General features: G+C 38.4%; 1 protein-coding gene across 2 annotated transcripts in view; it reads left to right on the top strand.

The window, feature by feature from the left end:
- ASCC1 (activating signal cointegrator 1 complex subunit 1) overlaps window positions 1–20,250 on the top strand; it is a 100,327-nt gene extending 80,077 nt beyond the window's left edge. For both annotated transcript variants that reach the window (XM_061161761.1, XM_061161762.1), the window contains exons 10-11: window positions 18,297–18,455; window positions 19,481–20,250. In XM_061161761.1, the coding sequence (XP_061017744.1) occupies window positions 18,297–18,413 (117 nt within the window). In that variant the 3' untranslated portion in view covers window positions 18,414–18,455; window positions 19,481–20,250. The remainder of the gene's footprint in view (window positions 1–18,296; window positions 18,456–19,480) is intronic.
- Window positions 20,251–22,549: the final 2,299 nt, after the last annotated feature.

Raw genomic sequence — 22,549 nt, 5'->3', positions numbered from 1 at the left:
AAAACAGATAAAAGGTATCCAGGAATTCTTTTTACAGTTTTTGTAGCTTTCTGCAAGACTGAAACTTCATCAACATACAAAATTTTTTAAACTAGAAAAAGAAAGCAAGGAAAGACAGAAGGGAAATAGGACATTACCATTTGTTATAGTTATGTTATTTTTTTTTTAAGAAAATTTGTTGAAGTCTTTCCTGTGTTTTGTTCTAGAATTTAAGATAGATGCAACTTTTATTAATTCTTGATCTTACCATAAAATTTGGCCTGTTTGATTTCAAAGGGTATTAGAATTTAATGTAGGAAACAACTTCCTGATTAGGATGTTTCATATTGAGCAAGCTACTAATAAGGTAGTGAAAGTGAAAGATGCAACTTTCACTAAAATGTTTTTTGTTTGTTTTATTTAAGAAAATAGTGTATATCTCTATAAAGCCATTCTTCCCACCAGCATCCCTTTCAGGCTATTCCCTGTTTAATTCCATGAAACCTATCTGTCAGCTCTATCATTACACTGCAACAGCAGGATAAAAAAGTCACCAACAGCCCCCATTTGTCCCGTGCCTTGACCTACTTTTATTTTTTCCCAGTAACCACATTGAGAGTTTTAAACCCTTTTCTCTTTCAAATGTTCTCTTCTCTTGGCTTCCCTGGCAATTGGTTCTGCTGGTTTTTTCCCTTTTTCTGGATCTGCTTTTTTTTTTTTTTTAATTCATTGGCTTATATGGCTAGTTCCTGAAGTTTTGTCCTTATCTCTTTTTCTTTTACTGCAGTCTTGTTCTACCCAAATCCTACTCATTCTTCAAAGTCCCGTCCAGATGTCACCTCCCGTACAGTGGTGAGGACCATCGCGGTCGGTGCCTTCCCTCCACCCCTTCCTTTGTGCCGAGACTGGTCAGTGCTTAGCCGTGGCTCTTGTGCTGGCAAGCATTCAGGAAGCTAAAACTGTTTTCTAGAGAGATCAGAAGCCTATAAATTTCTGTTGATTTTTCTTTTCAAAAAAGAAAAGAAAAAGGTTTTGTTTGATGAAGGGAGTGTTTTTTGCCCCATACTTGAAATTGTAAACTCTCAGGAGTCAGCAAGCTATGGTCTAAGGACCAAATTTGGCCTGTTACCTGTTTTGTTATGTGGCCCTCAAACTATGAATAGTGTTTCTATTTTCTTAATGGTTGAAAAAAATTAAAAGAATAATATTTCATGACATGTAAAAATTATATGAAATTCTAATATCAGGGTCTCTAAGTAAAATTTTATTGGAGCACAGCAATCTTCCCTTATCTATCCACTGATTGCGTTTGTGCCACAGTGCCATAGTTAAGTAGTTGTGATGACAGAGTATGGCTATTTAATCCTTTGTATATATGTTTATACATGTATGGGACTTCCCAGGGGCTAAAGAATCTGCCTGTAATGCAGAGACTTGGATTTGATCCCTGGATCTGGAAGATCCCTTGGAGAAGGAAGTAGCAACCCACTCTAGTATTCTTGCCTGGGAAATCCCATGGACAGAGGAGTCTGGGGGGGCTACATACAGTCCATGGGGTTGCAAAAGAGCCAGACATGACTTAGCGAGTGAACAACAACAGCAACTTGATCCTTTATGGAAAAAGTTTGCTGACCCCTGTCTTAAAGGTTAGTGTTTAGTTTACATGTTTTTGTTTTTTTTTTTAATTTACCCAATGTCCTTTCTGCTTTATGATTAGATATGATGCTCATATTTAATAGACCCTCAAGATACATTATTTATGTCATAAGTATTTAGTTAACAGCAGTCAATCCTATTGCATTTTTGTTAACTCTTTTCTAGCAAATATTTTTAAAAATTAGTTTACTAAATTCCAGAAAAGAGAGCCCAGAGTCAAATATACCTATAACTCATACCTCACAATCCTCTGTTGATAGGTTTATTTTTCAATTAAATTTGATTGTAATTTTATTACTTCACATCAGCAGAGTTCAGCTGATACGAATAATATTGATTTTGAATTTACACTTAAATTTCTTTTATTTTAAAATACATCCAAAATTAGTCTTGTGTTTCTCTGAAAAAGTGAAAAAGTGAAAGTATTAGTCACTCAGTCGTGTCCAACTCTTTGCGACCCCATGTACTGTAGCCCACCAGGCTCCTCTGTCCATGGAATTTTCCAGGCAGGAACACTGGAGTGGGTAGCCATTCCCTTCTGCAGGGGGTTTTTCTGGCCCAGGGGTGGAGCCCGGGCCTCCCGCATTGCAGGCAGGTTGTCTAGTGCCCCAGCCACCAGGGGAGCCCATGGTGTACCCTAACCCTAACCCTAACCCTAACCCTACACTGATTGACTTGAAACATGAACATGATTTCTTTCGCATTTTCTTTTATGCCTTATTGCAGAGTGTATTAATAAAAAGTATTGAATGAAAAATAAATGCCAGTGAACTTTTAAGTAAATCAGTCCCAAATACATTACTAGCATGACTATCAGGAAAATGTGACATATAGGAAGGAACCTGTGATAAGACACCTTGCCAAAATATGGCCACTCTTGCTTTGCTGTGTTAGTGATAAAGTGTGGCTCAGCCTTCATTCTTGATGAGTAACAGAATGAAACTTAAGCAAATGGGAGATATAAGAAATCATTAGGGGCTTTTCATATTTTGCTAGTAATAGAAATAATGTATTTTATGTTAAAAATCTAAAAGACTTCTGCTTGGAGCATCAGATATATAAGGAAAAGGACAATTTGAAGCACTTCAATTTGGTTTGGTACATTTCTTGTTTTAGATTATTGGGTTAGGGGCAGGGGGACAATTCAAATCCAAGTAGGATTTCATCAAAACGTATCTTCTGAGTTTGTTTCATGTGTCACTTTGCCTGGAAAGTGAAGTCTTAAAACACTAATGAGGGCATCCAAAAATATGACTGTCAGTGAGGCAAAACCATTGTTAAAATGAAACTGGAAAACAAGCTGTTAGCTGGTTTTTGACAGAGCCAACATCCATTCTAGAAAGACGCACCCTCTCTGGTCTGTTGCTGTCTGTTTATACAAGATGCTTTTTCCTCCCTTCATTCTCTTTTGAATTTCTCTTTATTGGCTGTTCATCTTTGCAGTGGTTCTGGGATACTTCATGCCTTGCCTTGGCTCAGGCAGGGAATGATAGGTTTGGAAGGCCTAACCTGTAAGAAATAGGAAAAGACAATGAGAGTAGAAAGTAATTATGTGGTTAAAATTACTTTTCTTAAAATAATTTCAGTTTTTTATCAGAATGAAAAATATTTTATTGAATCCCTCCTCATGGATTGAATCCCTCCTCCTTACCAAAACACTAAGCTACTGTTTGCTGTATTTCTGGGAGATGGGGACAGATATTCAGTTGGTCTCTCTGATCCCATTGCTGTGAACTCTTTGAACAGTGTACTTGTTATTATTGTGGGAAATATTCATCTCTTTTATATATTCATTTCTAGGGGTCTAGTATAAAATTTTGGGTGTACTTCACAAATGAAGGGAGTTAGGTTATGATTCACTTGGATCCATTGAGTTTTGTGGGGTTTTTTAGTTGTGGTAAAATATAAATAAGATTCACCATGTTAACCACTTTAGGTATATAATTCAGTGGCATTAATAACCCCATCACATTGTCGTATAACCATCACTACCATCTAGCTTCAGAACTGGATCATCCCAAGTTGAAACTCTGTACCCATTAAACAGTAACTTTATTCTCCCCTCTGCCCTTAGCACACATTATTCTGCTTTCTGTCTCTGTGAATTTGGCTCCTATATGTACTGCATATGAGTGGAATTATACAATATTTTCCTTGTTTCTGGTTTGTTTCAATCCTATAATATTTCCAAGTTTCATCCACATTGTAGCATGTATCAAGATCTAGTTTCTTTTTAAGACTGACTAATATTCCACTGAACTGAACTGAATATTCCACTATATGTTTACATGCCTATATAATATTCCATTGTGTGCATTATATGGGCATGTATTATTATTCCACTGTGGTTTTTTAGCTACAGTATAAACACACTGCAAAGAATCTGATGCTGGGAAAGATTAAAGGCAAAAGGAGAAGAGGGCAGCAGAGGATGAGATGGTTAGTTATTAATAGCATCACCAACTCAATGGATATAAATTTGTGCAAACTCTGGGAGATAGTGGAGGACAGAGGAGCCTCGTGTGCTACAGTTCAAGGGGTCTCAAAGAGTCGGACACAACTTGGCAACTGAACCACAAGAAACCAGGATAAATCTGTACCTAGAGACAGTGACAGGGCCCTGTCTTTTTTGAGCCAGCCTATTTAGAGACCAAGCCAAATGAAACCATGTTAGATTAGGTAGCTTGGTGCCAGCAAATGTCTAAGTGTTACTCCGAATGTTGGAGGACATCATGGAAAGAGATAAAGAAACGAGAGTGAAGTTCATGCTGCCATGAAACTGTGATGGTTTCTTAAGAAATAATGTCCTCTTTCCCATATCTCAGTGATGAAGCAATTTTAGAATTAATGCTCATAGGTGAACATTACTATTACAAAATAAAAGTAGAAAAACAAAATATAAATCATTCAGATCTCTAGTTCAAAGTTTGTTCTCTCAGTTGTAAGTTAAAACATTGATACCAAAAAAAAAAAAAAAATTTGATACCAGTTCCTTAAATTGTAGAGATCTTGCAACTCCTGAAGTGTGTCGGCGGGGTGGGAAGGCCTTTCCCAAGGCCTTTTGCTTATTTGGCGTTTAGCCCACACCTTTGCAGAAGGGAAGGAGGCCATCTGGACTGGATTACAGATAAGAGTGTGTCATAGTAGATAATGTTGCATCTGTGCTACTGAAAGCAGGTTTCCTATGGTCCTGACAGAGGACAGAATATTTCATGTTTTGTTGTCTAATAAGATGATTTAGTTGAAAATCTAAGATAACATGTGGCAACCTCTCTCCCATCTTCCAAGGAAGCATTTCAAACCCAGCTATTTTTTGGACAGCTCTTATTTATATGTATATATACTCTTGCCAGTGCCTGATGTTGCCAAGGGGCCTCTGATTTGCTCTTTAAACTTTTCTGATTGCTATCCTCTAATTGGAAAAGTTGGAGTGGAGGTGGCTGCACCTGATGACCTTTTCTCCCATCTCATTGTTCTTTTTCCGAGTTTGTCACTTGACACAATAGTCAGCATCTTTGTGCCCTGCCAGCCTGAAGCCACTTGCCCAGAGAACCCCCAGGCTGAGCAGAAATCATCTCTGCCCCTTTCTGCTGACTGGCACTTCCTTTCTCCTGTATGATATGTATGATACAAACACTTACCTCCTGTTGCTATTGTTTGAGGGACAGTTATGAGTAATCCCTGAGGGAAGATGACCAAGCTGAAAGTAAGAGTGGTAACACATTTGAATGAGCATTAGGCGGCCACCTTCTGAGGGAAGGAATTTATCTGTGGAAACAAGCTAGATTCTGAAAGGGCATCTGCCCTTAGGGTTGGTGGGCACCAGCTTAGGACATGAAGAGTTCCTGCTCTCCAGCAGCCACCTGGGGCAGTTTTGCTCTGAAGAAGCAATAATACCCATGTCTGAAGGCAAGGCTTTCTCCGGAAGTAATTTTGCAGCAAACTGACTCCCAGCAGCCTCTCTCTGATGCTAATTCTGCATGCTGCTGTGGAAACTGGCAGAGCGTGCTGGTGTGTGCTGAGATGAGTTCGGGTTCTTCAGCCGTGTCAGCACAGCCTCTTCTCTCTTCCTGCCTCCTACCTCCACCCCACATTTTTTTTCTTGCTACTTTCAAAAACCGAAAAGGGAAGGGAGGGGAGGGGAAGTCCCTTGGCATTTTGAGTATTGAGGTGCTCAGCAGAACTGCCTGGCATTCTGTTTGTCTAGAATGGTTTTAATTCACTCTCTTAATAGGTCATTTGACCTTACCAGCTGAGTCTTAAACTTGATAATCCTCACGTCAGCAGTGAGGCCCAGGCCACACATCCAGAAGTGCAACCCTGCGAAATTATTTGAAGGAGGTTTTAAAGCCTTCATTCCTTGGCTGTTTGTCTGGCTTCTGCCTGGCGGCTCCTCAGGTCAGGCTCCTCATAACATTCCTCATGCTCGCTGCAGCCAAGACAGGCACATGGTTTGGGAGAGCAGAATCAATGAGGGAAGTTCATGTTCCTATTCTGTGTGCGCAGCCTGATGACATTCCCATGCCATTGAAGTCAGTGGAGATGAGACTTCGGCTCTGGTGACATGCAAGCTTTTTGGTACTGATGTAATGGAGGTGCCCAAAGCAGGAGTGATGTGCTGATAGGTTGGAAAATCGTGGCTGAGTCCTCTGATTACCGAGGTAGTTGACGATAAGGATTACTTCTCACGCAGACTGGCCTTGACTTGTTCCTTGGCTCTGAGGTGCCCCTGGCCTTCTGGAAATACATTATGTCCCATTTTTATTGGCTATTATTAGCTGTTATTATTGGCTGTCTCACCACTGATTACTGCAGTCTCAGATTTCAGATTAGATGTGGTATCTGAGGTGGAGTTAGGGCTATATTTGGAGAAGACTGGGAGAATAGCCACCTAACAGCCACGTTGGCTTTTATTCGGAAGTAGATGTTTCTCCTCCATTCTTTAAAAACATTACAGCCCCATGAGGCCAGTTGATGACTGCAGAGACTGTAAGCTATCAGTTCCTACTTGACTTTTCTTATTTTTTTTAAGGAAGCTGCTTTTTGTCCTGTGATGATGCATTGGAGGTTTTAGTTGGTGAGTGACAATAATAGAGCTCAAAATACCATCTGATAATTTATCTTCCTGTAACTGCAGAATATCCTTGTAAGGTGTTGTCCCTGTGTAAAGACGGAAAAATTGAGGGAGAGACTAGTAGCTATGTGGTTATTGACAGGAAAGCACTTATGTCTCATTTGCCCTAAGAACTGTTTTGATTTCTCTCTTCAATAAAAAATAAGTTTCTATCTTTGATTTTCAGGTGAAGTTGTGTATGTTTGTGTGTGTTTGGAGGGACATGGCTTACCTCAGTGTGAATAGACTCCATTGTATTCTTCCATGAAGATTTAGAAAGAATCCATGTGAATGCAGCCTGTATGAATATTTTTTAGGTAGATGAAAGGTGTTTTGAACCTGAGGTGTCGGATCATCATTTTCCTTCTTGTCTCTTTGCATCTCTCATATTTGCTCTCTTCAGAAGTAATCTCACACATAGCCAGAAGGAAAATGAAAGGTACAAGAAGGTTTGCAAGTTGGAATTGCTGGGTTCCTTGACAGAAACTCAGAATCATTTTTTAAGAATTGGGGGATTTTAACAAATAAGACTTTGAAACAAAACTTAACTTGTGGGAAAAGAAACTTATTTGTGATCCTAACTCTTAAATGAGATTAGCAATATAGCATATGAAAAGCTGTGTAGTATTTTTCAAATTTTTATATTTTTAGTCTGATGTCCACATCTTTCTGTTTACTGCCTAAAGTCTTTTTATTATTGTACCTGGAGGCCAATTGGGTGAAGAATACTTCTGAAGTATACCATTATTTATTTTGTTGTTTTCAATTAGGATCCTCCAAGGGCTATGATTAAAGTTTTTTCACATTACTTATTTCTCTTTCATGGCCACAAAACCAAGTGACCACTTCCTTTTCTGTCAGATTGCATACCCATAGCCCACAAATGGTTCTTCTTCCCCACTTAGCATTCTTTCGTACAGATTTGTTATTCAGATTGTCAGACAAATACATACTGCCATGTAGACATGGCCTGCTACTGGCCTGTGTTCTAGGCCTGGTCCCAGAAACTATTAAATTTATAGCACAGTGGTAATGGTCCTAGCCTGTCTCTGTTTCTTATCTTTTAAATGAGGATAGTAATGCTGAGCTCTGCTTCATGTCACAGTGATTTTTGGAAGGGTTAATGATCTGGGCTTTGTGAGATACTTATAGATCCTTAGATGAAAGGTGTTATTTAGCCTCAGCAAGGCTTCCTGCAGGAGTGCCTTCCAGAGAGCTCAAAGTGTTTGTCAGCTGTCTTCCATTTATCCTCATGCCATCCCTGGTAAGGAGGGAAGTGGGTGAGCATTACTATTAAGTACAAAATGATATTATTACCATTACTTTTATCTGTAAACAGGAGGTAATTGTGAGAAATAGAAGTCGGTAAAACAGATTATAGAAAAAAAACACTGGGAAAACTTCAAAGTAGTGTGCATTTGCTATCCCTGTGTGTTTTAGGCTTCAAAAGTCTAATTTCCATACATGGAAACAATGAAGATCATCCTTTGTTGGGGGAGAAACAGGACCCACTCTGTCCTTCTAAATACTTGCATTAATTGAATACTAGTATTATTTTCGGTTGCACCAGGTTATGTTCTAAGAGTTAGTTTAACTCGCATATATCGAGAATGACTATAAATTTCATAGGACTTACATTTAAAAAAATATATAGTTGATTTACAATATTATGTTAGTTTCAGGTGTGCAGCAAAGTGATTCAATATTTTTATCGATTATACTCCATTTAAAGTTATTTCAAAGTAATGGCTATGATTCCCTATAGTGTATGATATATCTTTGTTGCTTATCTATTTTCTGCATAGTATTTTGTGTCTCTTAATCTCATATCCCTATCTTGCCCCTTCCCTCTTCCTCTCCACACTGGTATCCACTGATCTGTTTTCTATATCTGTGAGTTTGTTTCTGTTTTGCTGTGTATATTCATTTTATTTTTTAGATTTTATATATAAGTGATAACATATAATATTTGTCTTTTTCTGCCTGATATATTTAAGCTAAGCATAGTGCTCTCTAGGTTTATCCACGTTGTTGCAAATGACATAATTTATTCTTTTTTTATAGCAGAGTAATATTCCTGTATATACACACACAAAAATATTTATATGTGTATATGTATGAATGTGTGTGTATATGTGTATATATATATATTAGATACACCACATCTTCTTTATTTATTCATCTACTGATAGATACTTTGCTTTCATTTCTTGGCTGTTATGTAACAGTGCTGCTATGAATATTAATGTGCGTGTATTTTTTTGAATTGGTGTTTAAAAAAATTTTTTTAAATATATACCCAGAAGTGGAATGATGGGGTCATATTCTGTTTTAGTTTTATAAAGAACCTCCATGCCTGATGTACCAGTTTACATAGTGACTGTACCAGTTTACATTTCCACCAGCAGTGTAGGAGGATTCCCTTTTCTCTACATCCTCATCAGCATTTGTTATTGACTCTTTGATGATAGCCATTCTAACAAGTGTGAGGTGTTATCTCGTTGTTTCCATCTGCATTTCATTTGTCTAATAATGAATGATGTTGAACATCTTTTCATGTGCTTTTTAGTCATCTGTATGTCTTTTTTGGGAAAGTGTCTATTCAGGTCTTCTGCCCATTCTTTAATTTTTTTGTTTTTGGTTGTTACTGAGGTGTCTGAGCTGTTTATTTATTTTGGATATTAACCCCTTATCAGCCATATCATTTGCAAATACTTTGTCCCATTCATTAGGTTTTCTTTTCATTTTGTCATTGATTTCCTTTGTTATGCAAAGCTTTTAAGTTTAATTAGATGTCATTTTTTCATTTTGGCTTTTATTTCTTTTACCAGGAATTACATATTTTGAATCTTCATTTTAGACTTCAAAACTGAGTTTCTTCTTTTTGAAGTCATATTAGACAGCAGATAGCTCGCTGAGTCTACCTAGCACAAGAAATAGATTTTCTTAAAGGAGAAATCTTTGAAGAGAGTGGCCACTACTTTGTCTAAGATTGAAGAAAGAGGGCGGGTCTTATTTGGGAAGTCCAATAAACAGGGATCTCCAACATGTCTGTCATGCTGTTGAGGATTGGCCATTCATTCAGTTCTGTAGCTTCAGATTGTAGATATGAGAAGGTTCCTTTTTACTCTCCTCCCCACCTCTCACTGAGATTTTCAGACTCATCTTTTCAGCCTCATCACATGTGGAATTATTTCTGGTATTTTATGGTTGTGTCATGGAGCCTGAGAGGAAAGAGCAGAAGGTCTGAAATGAGTGTAAGGAAAAATGACCACAATTAGCCCTGAAGTCTTGCTATTTGCTTTCTTTCAGTGTGTACCACTATACTACCAGAAATAATAATTCCTTCTGTGTTTTCCCTAGGAAACAACCATGTACAAACTAAAAAATGGTAGGCTTCACAAATCATGTGAGCAGGGGGCAGCAAGATGGTTAGACCTTGGTCTTGAGATTCTATCAGGGAAGCTTTGGTTTTGACCAAAAACCTTTTCATCTTGGTGGTTCACATTTCTCTCTTTACTTGGTAATAGGAAAACTTCATTTAATTTTCTGAAGATAACTGTGAGTAGTGTAGTCAATAAAGGATAGCAACTGTATGGCTGACATTTTTCAAATGTCATACTTAGGTTTTAAATTTTCTTCTTAAATTGTCCAAATTAGTACATATTACTTACAAGTGATATTGCAAATATTGGCGGTCTTAAACTCCGTTTTTATTTTCTCATCAAATATTTGTAGTTTTGTGCAGCTGTTCATTGTTTTGTTCCTTTATGGAAGACTTTAAAAAATACTGGCTTCGAGCACAACAGGGCTCTATGTGTGTGCACATCAGAGAGAAATGTTTTCAGAAAGAAAAAGGTTTAGGTTTCAAAATCCCCAAGGAATTGTTATAAAACAACAGTGAAGAGAAAAAATTCAACATGATTTAAATACCTTGCTGTAATTCTTTTTGAATTTAAAATTTTTCTGTTCTGTCTTTTATTTTCTAAACAATAGATCACTTTGCTCTTCTTGGACTACTTAGCCTAAAAGGAGCAACCAAGTTTCTCTTTTCTTTACTAAACTTGCAGTTTAAGCTTTTTCTTCTTCTCCATTCAGGTACCTAATTAAATGGAGCCATTTAGTTGATTTGTGCTTATTTTCAACCAAAATTCAATTAAAATTCTTCCAGCTGAACTAGAGCCACTGATTCTTAAACCAGGTCCAAGATAAGAGATGACAGTGAAAGCAGAAGTAACAAGGAAAGAATATGTTCATCTCAGCCTTTGGGAGTTCTGTGAGTCAAGCTTCCTGTCTGTAGTTTAACAGGGCCAGGTTTTAAGGGATCTCACCTACTAGGAAAGAGTGTACAGGTTAAAGAGCTTAGACTCTAGAGTTAGGCTGCCTGAGTTTGAGTCTTTTTTCTTTTTTTTTTTTTTTAATTGGAGGCTAATTACTTTATAACATTGTACTGGTTTTTGCCATACATTGACATGAATCAGCCATGGGAGTTTATGTGTCCCCCATCCTAAACTCCCCTCCCACCTCCCTCCCTATCCCATCCTTCAGGGTTGTCCCAGTGCACTGGCTTTGAGTGCTGTGTTTCATGCATTGAACTTGGACTGGTGATCTGTTTCACATATGGTAATATGCATGTTTCAATGCTATTCTCTCAAATCATCCCACCCTCACCTTCTCCCACAGAGTCCAAAAGTCTGTTCTTTATATTTGTGTCTCTTTTGCTGTCTCGCATATAGGATCATTGTTACCATCTTTCTAAATTCCATATATATGCGTTAATATACTGTATTGGTGTTTTTCTTTGTGACTTACTTCTCTCTGTATAATAGGCTCCAGTTTCATCCACCTCATTAGAACTGATTTAAATGCATTCTTTTTAATAGCTGAGTAATATTCCATTGTGTATATGTACCACAGCTTTCTTATCCATTTGTCTGCTGATGGACATCTAGGTTGCTTCCATGTCCTAGCTATTGTAAGCAGTGCTTCAATGAACATTGGGGTACACGTGTCTCTTTCAGTTCTGGTTTCTTGGGTGTGTATGCCCCACAGGGGGATTGCTGGGTTGTGGGTCATATGGCAGTGCTATTTCCAGTTTTTTAAGGAATCTCCACACTGTTCTCCATAGTGACTGTACTAGTTTGCATTCCCACCAACAGTGTAAGAGTTCCCTTTTCTCCACACCCTCTCCAGCATTTATTGTTTGTAGACTTTCTGATAGCAGCCATTCTGACCATTGTGAGATGTTACCTCATTGTGGTTTTGATTTGCATTTCTCTGATAATGAGTGATGTTAAGCATCTTTTCATGTGTTTGTTAGCCATCTGTGTGTCTTCTTTGGAGAAATGTCTGTTTAGTTCTTTGACCTATCTTTTGATTGGGTCATTTATTTTTCTGGTATTAAGCTGCATGAGCTGCTTATATCTTTTTTTAGATTAATTCTTTGTCAGTTGCTTCATTTGCTATTATTTTCTCCCATTCTGAAGGCTGTCTTTTCACCTTGCTTATAGTTTCCTTTGTTGTGCAAAAGCTTTTAAGTTTAATTAGGTCCCATTTGTTTATTTTTGCTTTTATTTCTGTTGTTCTGGGAGGTGGGTCATAGAGTATCCTGCTGTGATTTATCAGAGAATGTTTTGCCTTTGTTTTCCTCTAGGAGTTTTATAGTTTCTGGTCTTACATTTAGATCTTTAATCCATTTTGAGTTTGTTTTTGTGTATGGTGTTAAAAAGTGTTCTAGTTTCATTCTTTTACAGGTAGTTGACCAGTTTCGCCAGCACCACTTTTTAAAGAGATTGTCTTTTCTCCATTGTATATTCTTGCCTCCTTTGTCAGAGATAAGGCGTCCACAGGAGCATGGATTTATCTCTGGGTTTTATGTTTTGTTCCATTGATCTGTATTTCTGTCTTTGTGCCAGTACCATACTGTCTTGATGACTGTAGCTTTGTAATATAGTCTGAAGTCAGGCAGATTGATTCCTCTGGTTCCATTCTTCTTTCTCAAGGTTATTCAAGGTTTTTTCTATTTCCATACAAATTGTGAAATTATTTGTTCTAGTTCTGTGAAAAATACCATTGGTAGCTTGATAGGGATTGCATTGAATCTATAGATTGCTTTGGGTAGTATATTCATTTTCACTATATTGATTGTTCCAATCCATGAACATGGAGTCTTTTTTTTTTTAATCAAAGTATTGTTCAGTCGCTCAGTCATGCCCAACTCTTTGCAACCCGATCAATTGCAGTACTCTAGGCTTCCCTTTCCCTCACTATCTCCTGGAGTTTGCTCAAACTCATGTTCATTGAATTGGTGATGCCATCCAACCACCTCCTCCTCTATCACCCCCTTCTCCTCCTGCCTTCAGTCTTTCCCAGCATCAGGGTCTTTTCCAGTGAGTTGGTTCTTTGCATCAGGTGGCCAAAGTATTGGAGCTTCAGCTTCAGCATCAGTCCTTCCAGTTGATTCAGAGTTGATTTCCTTTAGGACTGATTGGTTTGATCTCCTTGCTGTCCAAGGGACTCTTGAGAGTCTTCTCTAGCACCACAGTTTGAAAGCATCAATTCTTCTACGCTCAGCCTTCTATATGGTCCAACTCTGACATTCGTACATGACCACTGGAATTGAAGTATGATTGATTTACAATGTTGTGTTTGTTTCAGGTATACAGCAAAGTGATTCACTTGTGCATACATGTATATCTTTTTTTTTTTTTTTTCAGATTATTGAGTATAGTTCCCAGTGTTATACAGTAGGTCCTTGTTGGTTATCTATTTTATATATAATAGTGTGTATAGGTTCAGAGAAGGCAATGGCAACCCACTCCAGTACTCTTCCCTGGAAAATCCCATGGATGGAGGAGCCTGGTAGGCTGCAGTCCATGGGGTCGCTAAGAGTCGGACACCACTGAGCAACTTCACTTTCACTTTTCACTTTCATGCATCGGAGAAGGAAATGGCAACCCACTCCAGTGTTCTTGCCTGGAGAATCCCAGGGACGAGGGAGCCTGGTGGGCTGCCATCTATGGGGTAGCACAGAGTCAGACACAACTGAAGCGACTTAGCAGCAGCAGCAGCAGCAGCAGCAGTGTGTATAGGTTAATCCCAAATTCCTAACTTATCTCTCCCCCACTTTCCTCTTTGGTAACCAGACATTTGTTTTCTATGTCTATGGGTCTGTTTCTGGTTTGTATATAAGTTCTGAGTTTTAATCTTAGTTTCCTTTTTTTTTCCCTTTTTCAGACTTTATGAATGTCAGTTTTCTAGTGTTTATTTGCTTTGTATTCTTGGGCAAGTTACTTTAGCCTTTTAAACTTCATGTTCAACTCCAAAATAAGGAGGCCATCAGATAATCACATACAGCCCAAAGTGTAATGCCTGATATGCATGGTTACTCAGTAAACTCTGGCTGTTATGATCTTTATTTCATTAGTGTTATTGTCAACACTTATATGTTTGTTGTTCACCTTGATCTTTTAATATATAACAATATTTGCATTAGGTAACTTTGTTTTAAAAATCTCCTGTTATGATATATTTGAATTTATAAAAGTTTAAATTGACATGGTAAAAATCACCATAAGTAAAGTCAAAAGACAAATGACAAACTGGGGGAAAATATATTTGCAATTCATCATGCAAGTAGTTCATTTCCCTAATAGAGAACTACTACTCAATTTTTAAAAATGGACAGTTGTAAAGTTTTTTTATGGAATGTGCTTCCACTTAACTGTGCTATAGATTTTGTGCCTTTCATTTATATTCTCAGAGCATACCAGGCAAACCCTTGGCTGGAGAAGGGCTTGAGACACACAGCTAAAGATACGGACCTGCATTGTTTTTGTTTTCCCTGTAAAATCGCTCCCACTCAGAAATGTTCTGCTACTATCACTGGTACGCTCACATACCTTTTACCCTGTCATCCATGACTTTTCTCGTCTCCTGTATCCTCCTTCATATCCAGAAATCACAAAGTCTGTTCTGTGTTTCATTCATAGTATTTCACATCTGCTCCAATCTTTCTAGGCCCACTACTACTATTTTTAGTCAAGAGACACTCAGTATGTCACAACTTAAATACTACTCTGGTCTCCTTTTCTTTATTCTCTTGTTCCTTTCCCCAGTTAGCACAATATATATCACACCCAGATTAATTTCCTTTGGTTTTCATCTTGGGCCCCTAGCTTCCTCAGAAGCCTTCAGTGGTTCCCACCATCTAGAATGAAGTCTCACTTCTGAATCTCACCCTCAGGATCCACCCTTAATGTGATTCACCTTCCTTATGTCTCTAGCCTTAGTGCTTCTCACTGCCTCTTTTTAGGAACCCTCAATACATCTAATCTGATCTCCTTGACCCTCCAGACCCATTTCTGCCTTCATGCTGCCCTCCCTCCTCCTCTTCTCTAAGTCTTAGACTGCTACCAGGCCCAATTCAGTTTCTGTCTCTTCTAAAGGGCTTGTCTAGAGACCGAGCCCTCTCCATCGTTTTCTTACCTCCCATTGCATTTATTGATTGCCTGTACCTCTCCTCCCACACTTAACCTTTACTGTCTATATTGTTTTAGGTAAACTTTTTAATTGAATACATAACACAATAACTTGTCACAAGGTGAACACACCCATGTCATCAACATGGCTCTCTTCTGACACATACCCCGTCTCCCTAACCAGATGGCCTGGGATACAGCACCACGTCATATGCCTCTTTGCAAGAAAATGCACATCATCAGGTGCTCAGTGACATTCCAGATCAAAAATCTGATTGAAGACTAGGCTTTGAAAAATAAGAAACATAGAAATTTAAAGGAATATATGAAATTTCTGTTACTAATAAATTTTTTCTTCACAAGTAATTACAGTTGAGGTACAATTAGAAGTAATACCATTGAGTAGGTCCTCAAGGATTCCTAGGCGGTGATCTATAAATAAAATCTTTATATCCGTCTAAACAAGGCCATGTTTTCTCTTTTCCAACACAAAGTACACAGACATTTTAAACATTTGTTTTTGTTGTCATTTTATCCAACAAATATTAATTGATCATATGCAGTCTCCTCACTACAGTTAGAGCCTATAGTGGAATTCAGCTTTGAAGAACATAAAATACCCTTCTTTCAGAGTGCTTATATTTCAATGAATCACTAGAAATAATTGGCAGAACTAAAACAAAAGCTTAAGACTGAAGATATAACAATGGCTAAAAATAAAATAACTATGAAAGGTTGTTACTAAATTATCATAAATACACAGAGAGAACAAGGACATGGGGACAGAAAAGGCCAAAATGAAGCTTTACACTGCAGTAGGGACTTTGGATAAGAAATTCATTTGATTAAGATGTTACCACAGGTGTGGAAGAAGATGGCGACCTATGAAGGTAGAATAAGGACAGGTTTTAAAAAGTGCCTGCAGTGGGGGAGACCTGGGTTCAATCCCTGGGTTTGGAAGATCCCCTGGAGGAGAGAAAGGCTACCTACTCCAGTATTCTGGCCTGGAGAATTCCATGCACTGTATAGTCCATGGGGTCGAAGAGTCGGACACGACTGAGCGACTTTCACTTCACTTCATCACTTCAGAAAGAGCAGAGAGATGTTATAAACATCATAGGCAATATTTGCTTTTCAGTAGTGCTTTGCAGTTTATAAGGAAGGTACTTTGACTTGCTCATCTTTTTGAGTCCTTACCCTTTATGGTCTTGTATTGTGGGTGGCGGTGTCTGTCCACAGCTCTCACATGGTCTGTTGAAAGTTTAGACTGACTTCACTCTTCCCACCCACTGCTCTTGCCTGAGAGAAGCAAGAGAATTTGTGTTCAGTCTGCTGTTTCAGTTTTGTAATGACTTCATTGAAATCACATCCCAGCTAACTTCATTATAGTTGTATTTACTCTTCGCTTCAAACCTAAAGCATGAGAAATCTCCCTGTCAAATCATGCCAAAGTGAAGTCAGAGATAAGTACCTTCCAGCTCCTAGCTGTGGTGTCTCCATCACATGGAAACATAGGCACAAAGAGGAGAACCATGGGCTGCTAATCCCTAAAAAGTAACTCGTTGGAAGTATTATGAGTTCCCTTTTAGTTTTGTTTTTGTCTTGTTTTTCATTGCCCATTTGGTTATGTCTTTTTTGTACCTAGAAGGCTTCAGTTTGTAAAGCTACAAATCTGTCAGTCTTGTTGACGTGGTTTTCACTTCAAATTAATGTTCAGCAAAGGGGATTAGCAAATAAACATTTCAGGCAGTATTTTCTTACATGAAAGGGTAGATATGGTTTGAACAGGCTGCCAAAGCCAGGAAGAGAAGTTAATTGTGTAAATCAATTCAGGCAAGAGCTGATCACCTTTCTGAAAGACAAGACAATGCAGCACACAACCTCTAAATAGATCTTTGGGGTCAAGTTGATGTCATGTTGAAGAATCAATATTTACTGGGCTTTATAAAGTTAGCCTTTAATGAACCCCAGGCATTTTGCTAGGCCATTAATTGCAGGAAGAGAAAAGGTGACAATGGCTAAAGTCCATGGCTGTAGAGAGAGTATAAAAATAAGTGAAGAGACACGACAGTCACTTGCTAGTGTGCAAAGGTCTCAGCGTTAGGTTCTACTCAAGCATTTTTGGTTCACATACTGAAAGGCTTTCTTGGGATCATGCTGACATTTAAGAAAGAGCAACTCTGGCATCCTAACAGAAAAAGGGCAGCCCTTTGCTCTTTGACACTCCTTATCTAAGCATTGTAGCTTAATTTTCTTGGGATGAATTCTGATGTCATTTTGCATTCTGCCTTGTAAATGTGCTCATCACAGGGAGTAGGTCTTTCTCAGAGTGTGGCTCATCCCTTCCTCTGACAAAGCTGAAAGCTTTTAAAATAAAGAATTGTAGTAAAGAGCATTTACTTTAAGATGCTGGCTTGAATCCAAAGTCTAATGAAAGGTTTTTGATAAACATTATCATTTGTACTTGTTATATCATTCAATAGAAGTGTTTCCCTGGCTGTTTTGTGTGTGAGAGTGTTCTGAACTCCTCACTAGGTTATCAAAATCATTTGTAGGGCAGGAACCTTATCTTCTGTTTATTTTAGTCACTGTTTCTAATAAACGTTGTTGATAAGGTAGAGGAATGTATTATATCAAATTTTATCCTGGCTGTAACAAAACTTAACATTCCTCATGGTCAGTAACTGAAAGTCCATAGCAGCAGCTTTGTTAGGCCGTGTGAATCAGGGTATGGCCCCAGGATGTTTGTTACAAGTTCTTCCTCATGTCTCCTCAATAGACACACTTTGGAGTTGGCTTCTCAGACCTCTTTCTCTAGTGCATTTTGTCGGAGGAGTCTTTTCAATCAGTCGACGAAGAGTTGCTGTTTTTACCTCACTCCCATTCCCATCCATGCTCTCTAGGATCATTTTTCAGATGAGAATACTGAGAAACAAAGCATAAGCGGTTTGTTGGGATTGTTGTGGACACACATAGCAAGAGATTTTTACAAGAGAATCTGATGTTTAATATTTTTGTCTGTGATTTTCTTTGGATACTCATTCTGGGTTTTTATTTTTCCTTTTCAGCTATTTGAGAACTTCTACTTTGGTACCCTAAAGCTCAATTCAATTCACATCTCTCAGAGGTTCACAGTAGACAGCTTTGGAAACTATGCCTCCTGTGGACAAATTGACTTCTCCTGAGGTGGATCTTGGGAAGCACTGGAAGTTAAACATCCTCACAAGGTGCTGAGGGAGAAGTGTCATCTGTGGAACATTGGGTGATAACTTCCCTGGGTGGCTCCCCAAGGATGCCATGGTGTCTAATGGTTGTCCACAATCACCACACTGTCAGCCAGGATAGTTTTGGGCATGGGGAGAACATGTACCTGTAGCATATGCCTGTTCATCTTTCACAGTATCTATCTCTCTTTCCAAAGCTCTTCTCTGGAAGTGTACCTCTGAAGCCCATTGGAGCTCAGACTTGCAGTATTTCTTATATACCTACTGATTTTGCCCCAGCCTTTAAACTCTTTTGTATTAATACTTTAAGAGAATTATAGATATGTGATCTTATTAATCTCTCCACCTAGATCAAATATCAACAAATTCTAGAAGGTTTGTATTTTTCCCTTCCTCTTATGCTCTAACTTTTAATCAATACCCAGAATTTCTTTTTCATTGTGGTAAAAAAAACAGAGCATAAACTTTACAGTCTTAAACCACTTAAAAGTGTACAGTTCAGTAATTTTAATTATATTCATCTTGTGAAATATCTCCAGAACCTTTTTGTCTTGCAAATCTGAAACTCTGTACCCATTAAAAAACTCTTCTTTTGCCCTTGCTCCCCCAGCAACCACCATTTTACTTTCTATGTCTATGGATTTGACTACCTCGTATAAGTGGAATCATACAATATTCGTCTTTTTGTGACTGGCTTATTCTCCTTAACATAATGCCCTCAAGGTTTATCTATGTGTAGCATGTGTTGGGACTTCCTTCCTTTTTAAAAATGAATAGTATTCCATTGGATGTGTATACAGTCATCCCTCAATTTCCCTTGGTTCCAGGACCTCCCTCTGTATCTGTGGATTCTCAAGTCCCTTATATAAAAACGGTATAGTATTTGCATATAACTTATACATACCATCCTGGATTCTTTAAATCATTTCTAAATTACTTATAATACCAAATACAATGTAAATAGTTGCCGACACACAGTAAATTCAAGTTTTCCTTTCCGTAACTTTCTGAATACTTTTGGTCCACAGTTGACTGACTCCACGGATGTGGGATCCATGGATGTGTTGAGGGCCGATTGTACTGCATTTTGTTTATCCAGTTCTTCATCAGTGGACACTTGGTTTCCTTCCACCTTTTGGCTGTTGTGAAGAATGCCCTGTGAACGTGGGTGTACAAATTAATATCTGAGACCCTGCTTTCAGTTCCTTTACTACTTAGAATTTTAACTTAAGCAAGATAACTGGTAAAGGTTTTAACTTCTTACTTTGATCTGTCCTTTTTCTTCTGAGGTTGGTCCCTTTTATGCTTATTCAATTCCTGTTCCTTCACCCTACCCTAACCCTTGCCTTCCCATGCCACTGATGGAGCTGCAGTATTGTGGCTCTTTTCTGTTTACTTCCCAGGGCAGCAGCAGTTGGAACAATGATGATATCAGCAGGACTGTGCAAACTTTCCCAGGACAGTGTCAGCCACAGAAGGCACTCTGCTGCAGACCGGCAGAGGGCGGGGGCTCCTCTGCTTAGCCCCACCCATCAGCCCTGCCACGTTCTCTGCTAGGGAGCTCCAGCCTCACTGTCACCTCTCATCCCTGCCCCCTCACAGCTTTCCTCCCTCCATGGCCTCTGTCTTTCCTTCACTCCTTAGTCTCATCCTGATTTCTTACTTTCTGTTTGAGAAGTCTGATTCTGAACCCCCTGTGTTAATAAGGCCACTAACTGGTAAGACTGTATGTAACACTCAGATTTGTTATCATTGTGACAGCACAGATCATTTGTGAATAAATGGATTTCTAAAGTGACTGTGTTTTTCTTTTGGTATTCCTGTTTAGTTTTAGTTTGACCCCCTTGGTGTACATCGGGATACAATGCTGCCATGACTTATTCACTGGCATAGCTATTTTATTCTTCCAGGACTTAATATTGGTGCTTGCAGGGTTGGTTTTTCCCCAAAAAAGCTTTCTACAGGTAATATTCAGTTTTTATTTAAGTGGAGCTTTTACTTCGCTCACCTCTGATTGTTCGATGGTGTATGGGAATAAGTGCTCCCAGGGGTAGTACTGAATAGCAGAATCGACTGTGGAGTTGAGTGCCCTCATCTCATCTTGGTACTGCTTCTGTCTAACTGGCTTTTTTCTGACAGCTACCATCCCAGGAAATAAAGATGTCTTCTTTTGAGTATCAGAAGTATGATTTCTGTTTTTAGAAATAAAATTTTTGTTTTTGTAAAATGTAATTTTATATGTTCTTGTTGTTTAGTTGCTAAGTTATGTCCGACTCTTTTACGACCCCATGGACTGTAGCCTGCCAGGCTTCTCTGTCCATGGGATTTCCCAGGCAAGAATACTGGAGTGGATTGCCAGTTCCTTCTCCAGGGGATCTTCCCAATCGAGGGATTGCACCCATGTCTCCTACATTGGCAGGCAGATTCTTTACCCCGAGTCATAAATTCTTAACAGAAATTCTGTTATTTAGTATTTAGAGGTAACCGAGCATATAAGGACTTAGCATTACTGTTAAGTGGAGTTTTCCAGCAGCTACATGATAAGGTGGCATCATCACTCTAATGGTTAATAGTGTGTGTGCCTGTGTATTTTTGTGTTTTGTAGAATTTTGTAGGTTAGTAGTTATCGGTAGAATTAGGGGGGAAATGTGTTAATGTTTTAAGTTTGTTTTTTTTTTTTCTGGATGCCAATAGACAAATTTTTGAGACACCATAGCTCTAAAGAAAGTACACTTTTAACAACTATTGTGGAGAGGGAGTAGCAGGTAGTTTTGATGTATAACAGAAATTTTATGAAGAACAACAGTGTAAGCAAATAATTTTTGATGGAGCTAACAGAATTGTTTAAGACTCCAGGTCCCCTTTCACCAAACTGTAATGAGGTCAAGGTTGGAGGATTTGATCTCTACTTATAATCCAGTATCCCTTAGTGTTACCAATTTGCAGTTCATTCTGCACTGAAATAGAGTTAAGTTGCAGCTAACATCACTCCGGTTGACTTTTAAGGCACCACTGGCTTCACCCTTAACTCTTTTAAGAAGAGGAGGGGGAAAAGAATCTCTTACCATGATTGTTACATGAGATCTGTGTTGTTATAAAAAGAATTTTGTTATGGAGAATAATTTTGTGGGTTTTTTGGATGGGGCATAATGAGTTACCCCCAAATAAACTCCATACCTTGGTAGAGACATGATAAATCTTACTTATAATGGTTATTTTTTAAGTGAACTTCAGAGTTTATTAAACTGGACACTGATGAGAATCCAGCTTCATAATGGCACAAAGCTTAGTTCAGGTTTGCCCTTGCACTCTGCCATTTTCCTGGTGCTAAAGGGAACCAGAGGGGTATGAGTTAAGGAACACCTCTCAGATTCTGTCTTTATGCCTGTAGCAAGATGGATAGCAAAGCCCAAGGATGCTATAGGTAAGAAAAGGGGCAGCTGTTGTGGTTGTTTATCAATAACTTTGTTGTTAATAAAATGATCTCTTAAAGGTAAAATGAGCTTACTGTGTGAAAAATCATCAAGCTATATACTTTAATGTCTTAAACTTTTTCCAGTGTGTGTGTTGTGCTTCAATTTAAGTATTCATTTAAAAAATAAATTTCCTCATCCACAGGCTACTACTTCTTATTCATTTAAGCACATATGTCATATTGCTCAGTTATTTTTCACAAATGATAACAGCTAATATTAATAGAATATTCACATTTGTCATTTATTTGTAAATAACGTGTATTTATTCACTAAATCTTCACAAGCCCACTTAAGTTAGTGTTAAAGTGAAGTGAAGTGAAGTCAAAGTTGCTCAGTTGTGTCCAACTCTTGTGACCCCATGGACTATACAGTTCATGGGATTCTCTCGGCCAGAATACTGGAGTGGGTCGCCTTTGTTTTCTCCAGGGGATCTTCCCAACTCAGGGATCGAATGCAGGTCTCCCGCATTGCAGATGGATTCTTTACCAGCTGAGCTATCAGGGAAGCCCTGATAAGTCAGTAAGTTGGTGTTATACCTCATTTTAGAAATTGAGATTTAATAAGGTTAAGAAATTTGCCCGAGGTCTTATAAAGCTTGTATCTGTGGTTCTCAAAATGTAA

Source organism: Dama dama, chromosome 15, assembly GCF_033118175.1.
Source record: "Dama dama isolate Ldn47 chromosome 15, ASM3311817v1, whole genome shotgun sequence".
Taxonomy (NCBI): domain Eukaryota; kingdom Metazoa; phylum Chordata; class Mammalia; order Artiodactyla; family Cervidae; genus Dama; species Dama dama.
The sequence above is the reverse complement of the archived record's forward strand: the minus strand, read 5'-3'. Positions and strand labels throughout refer to the sequence as shown.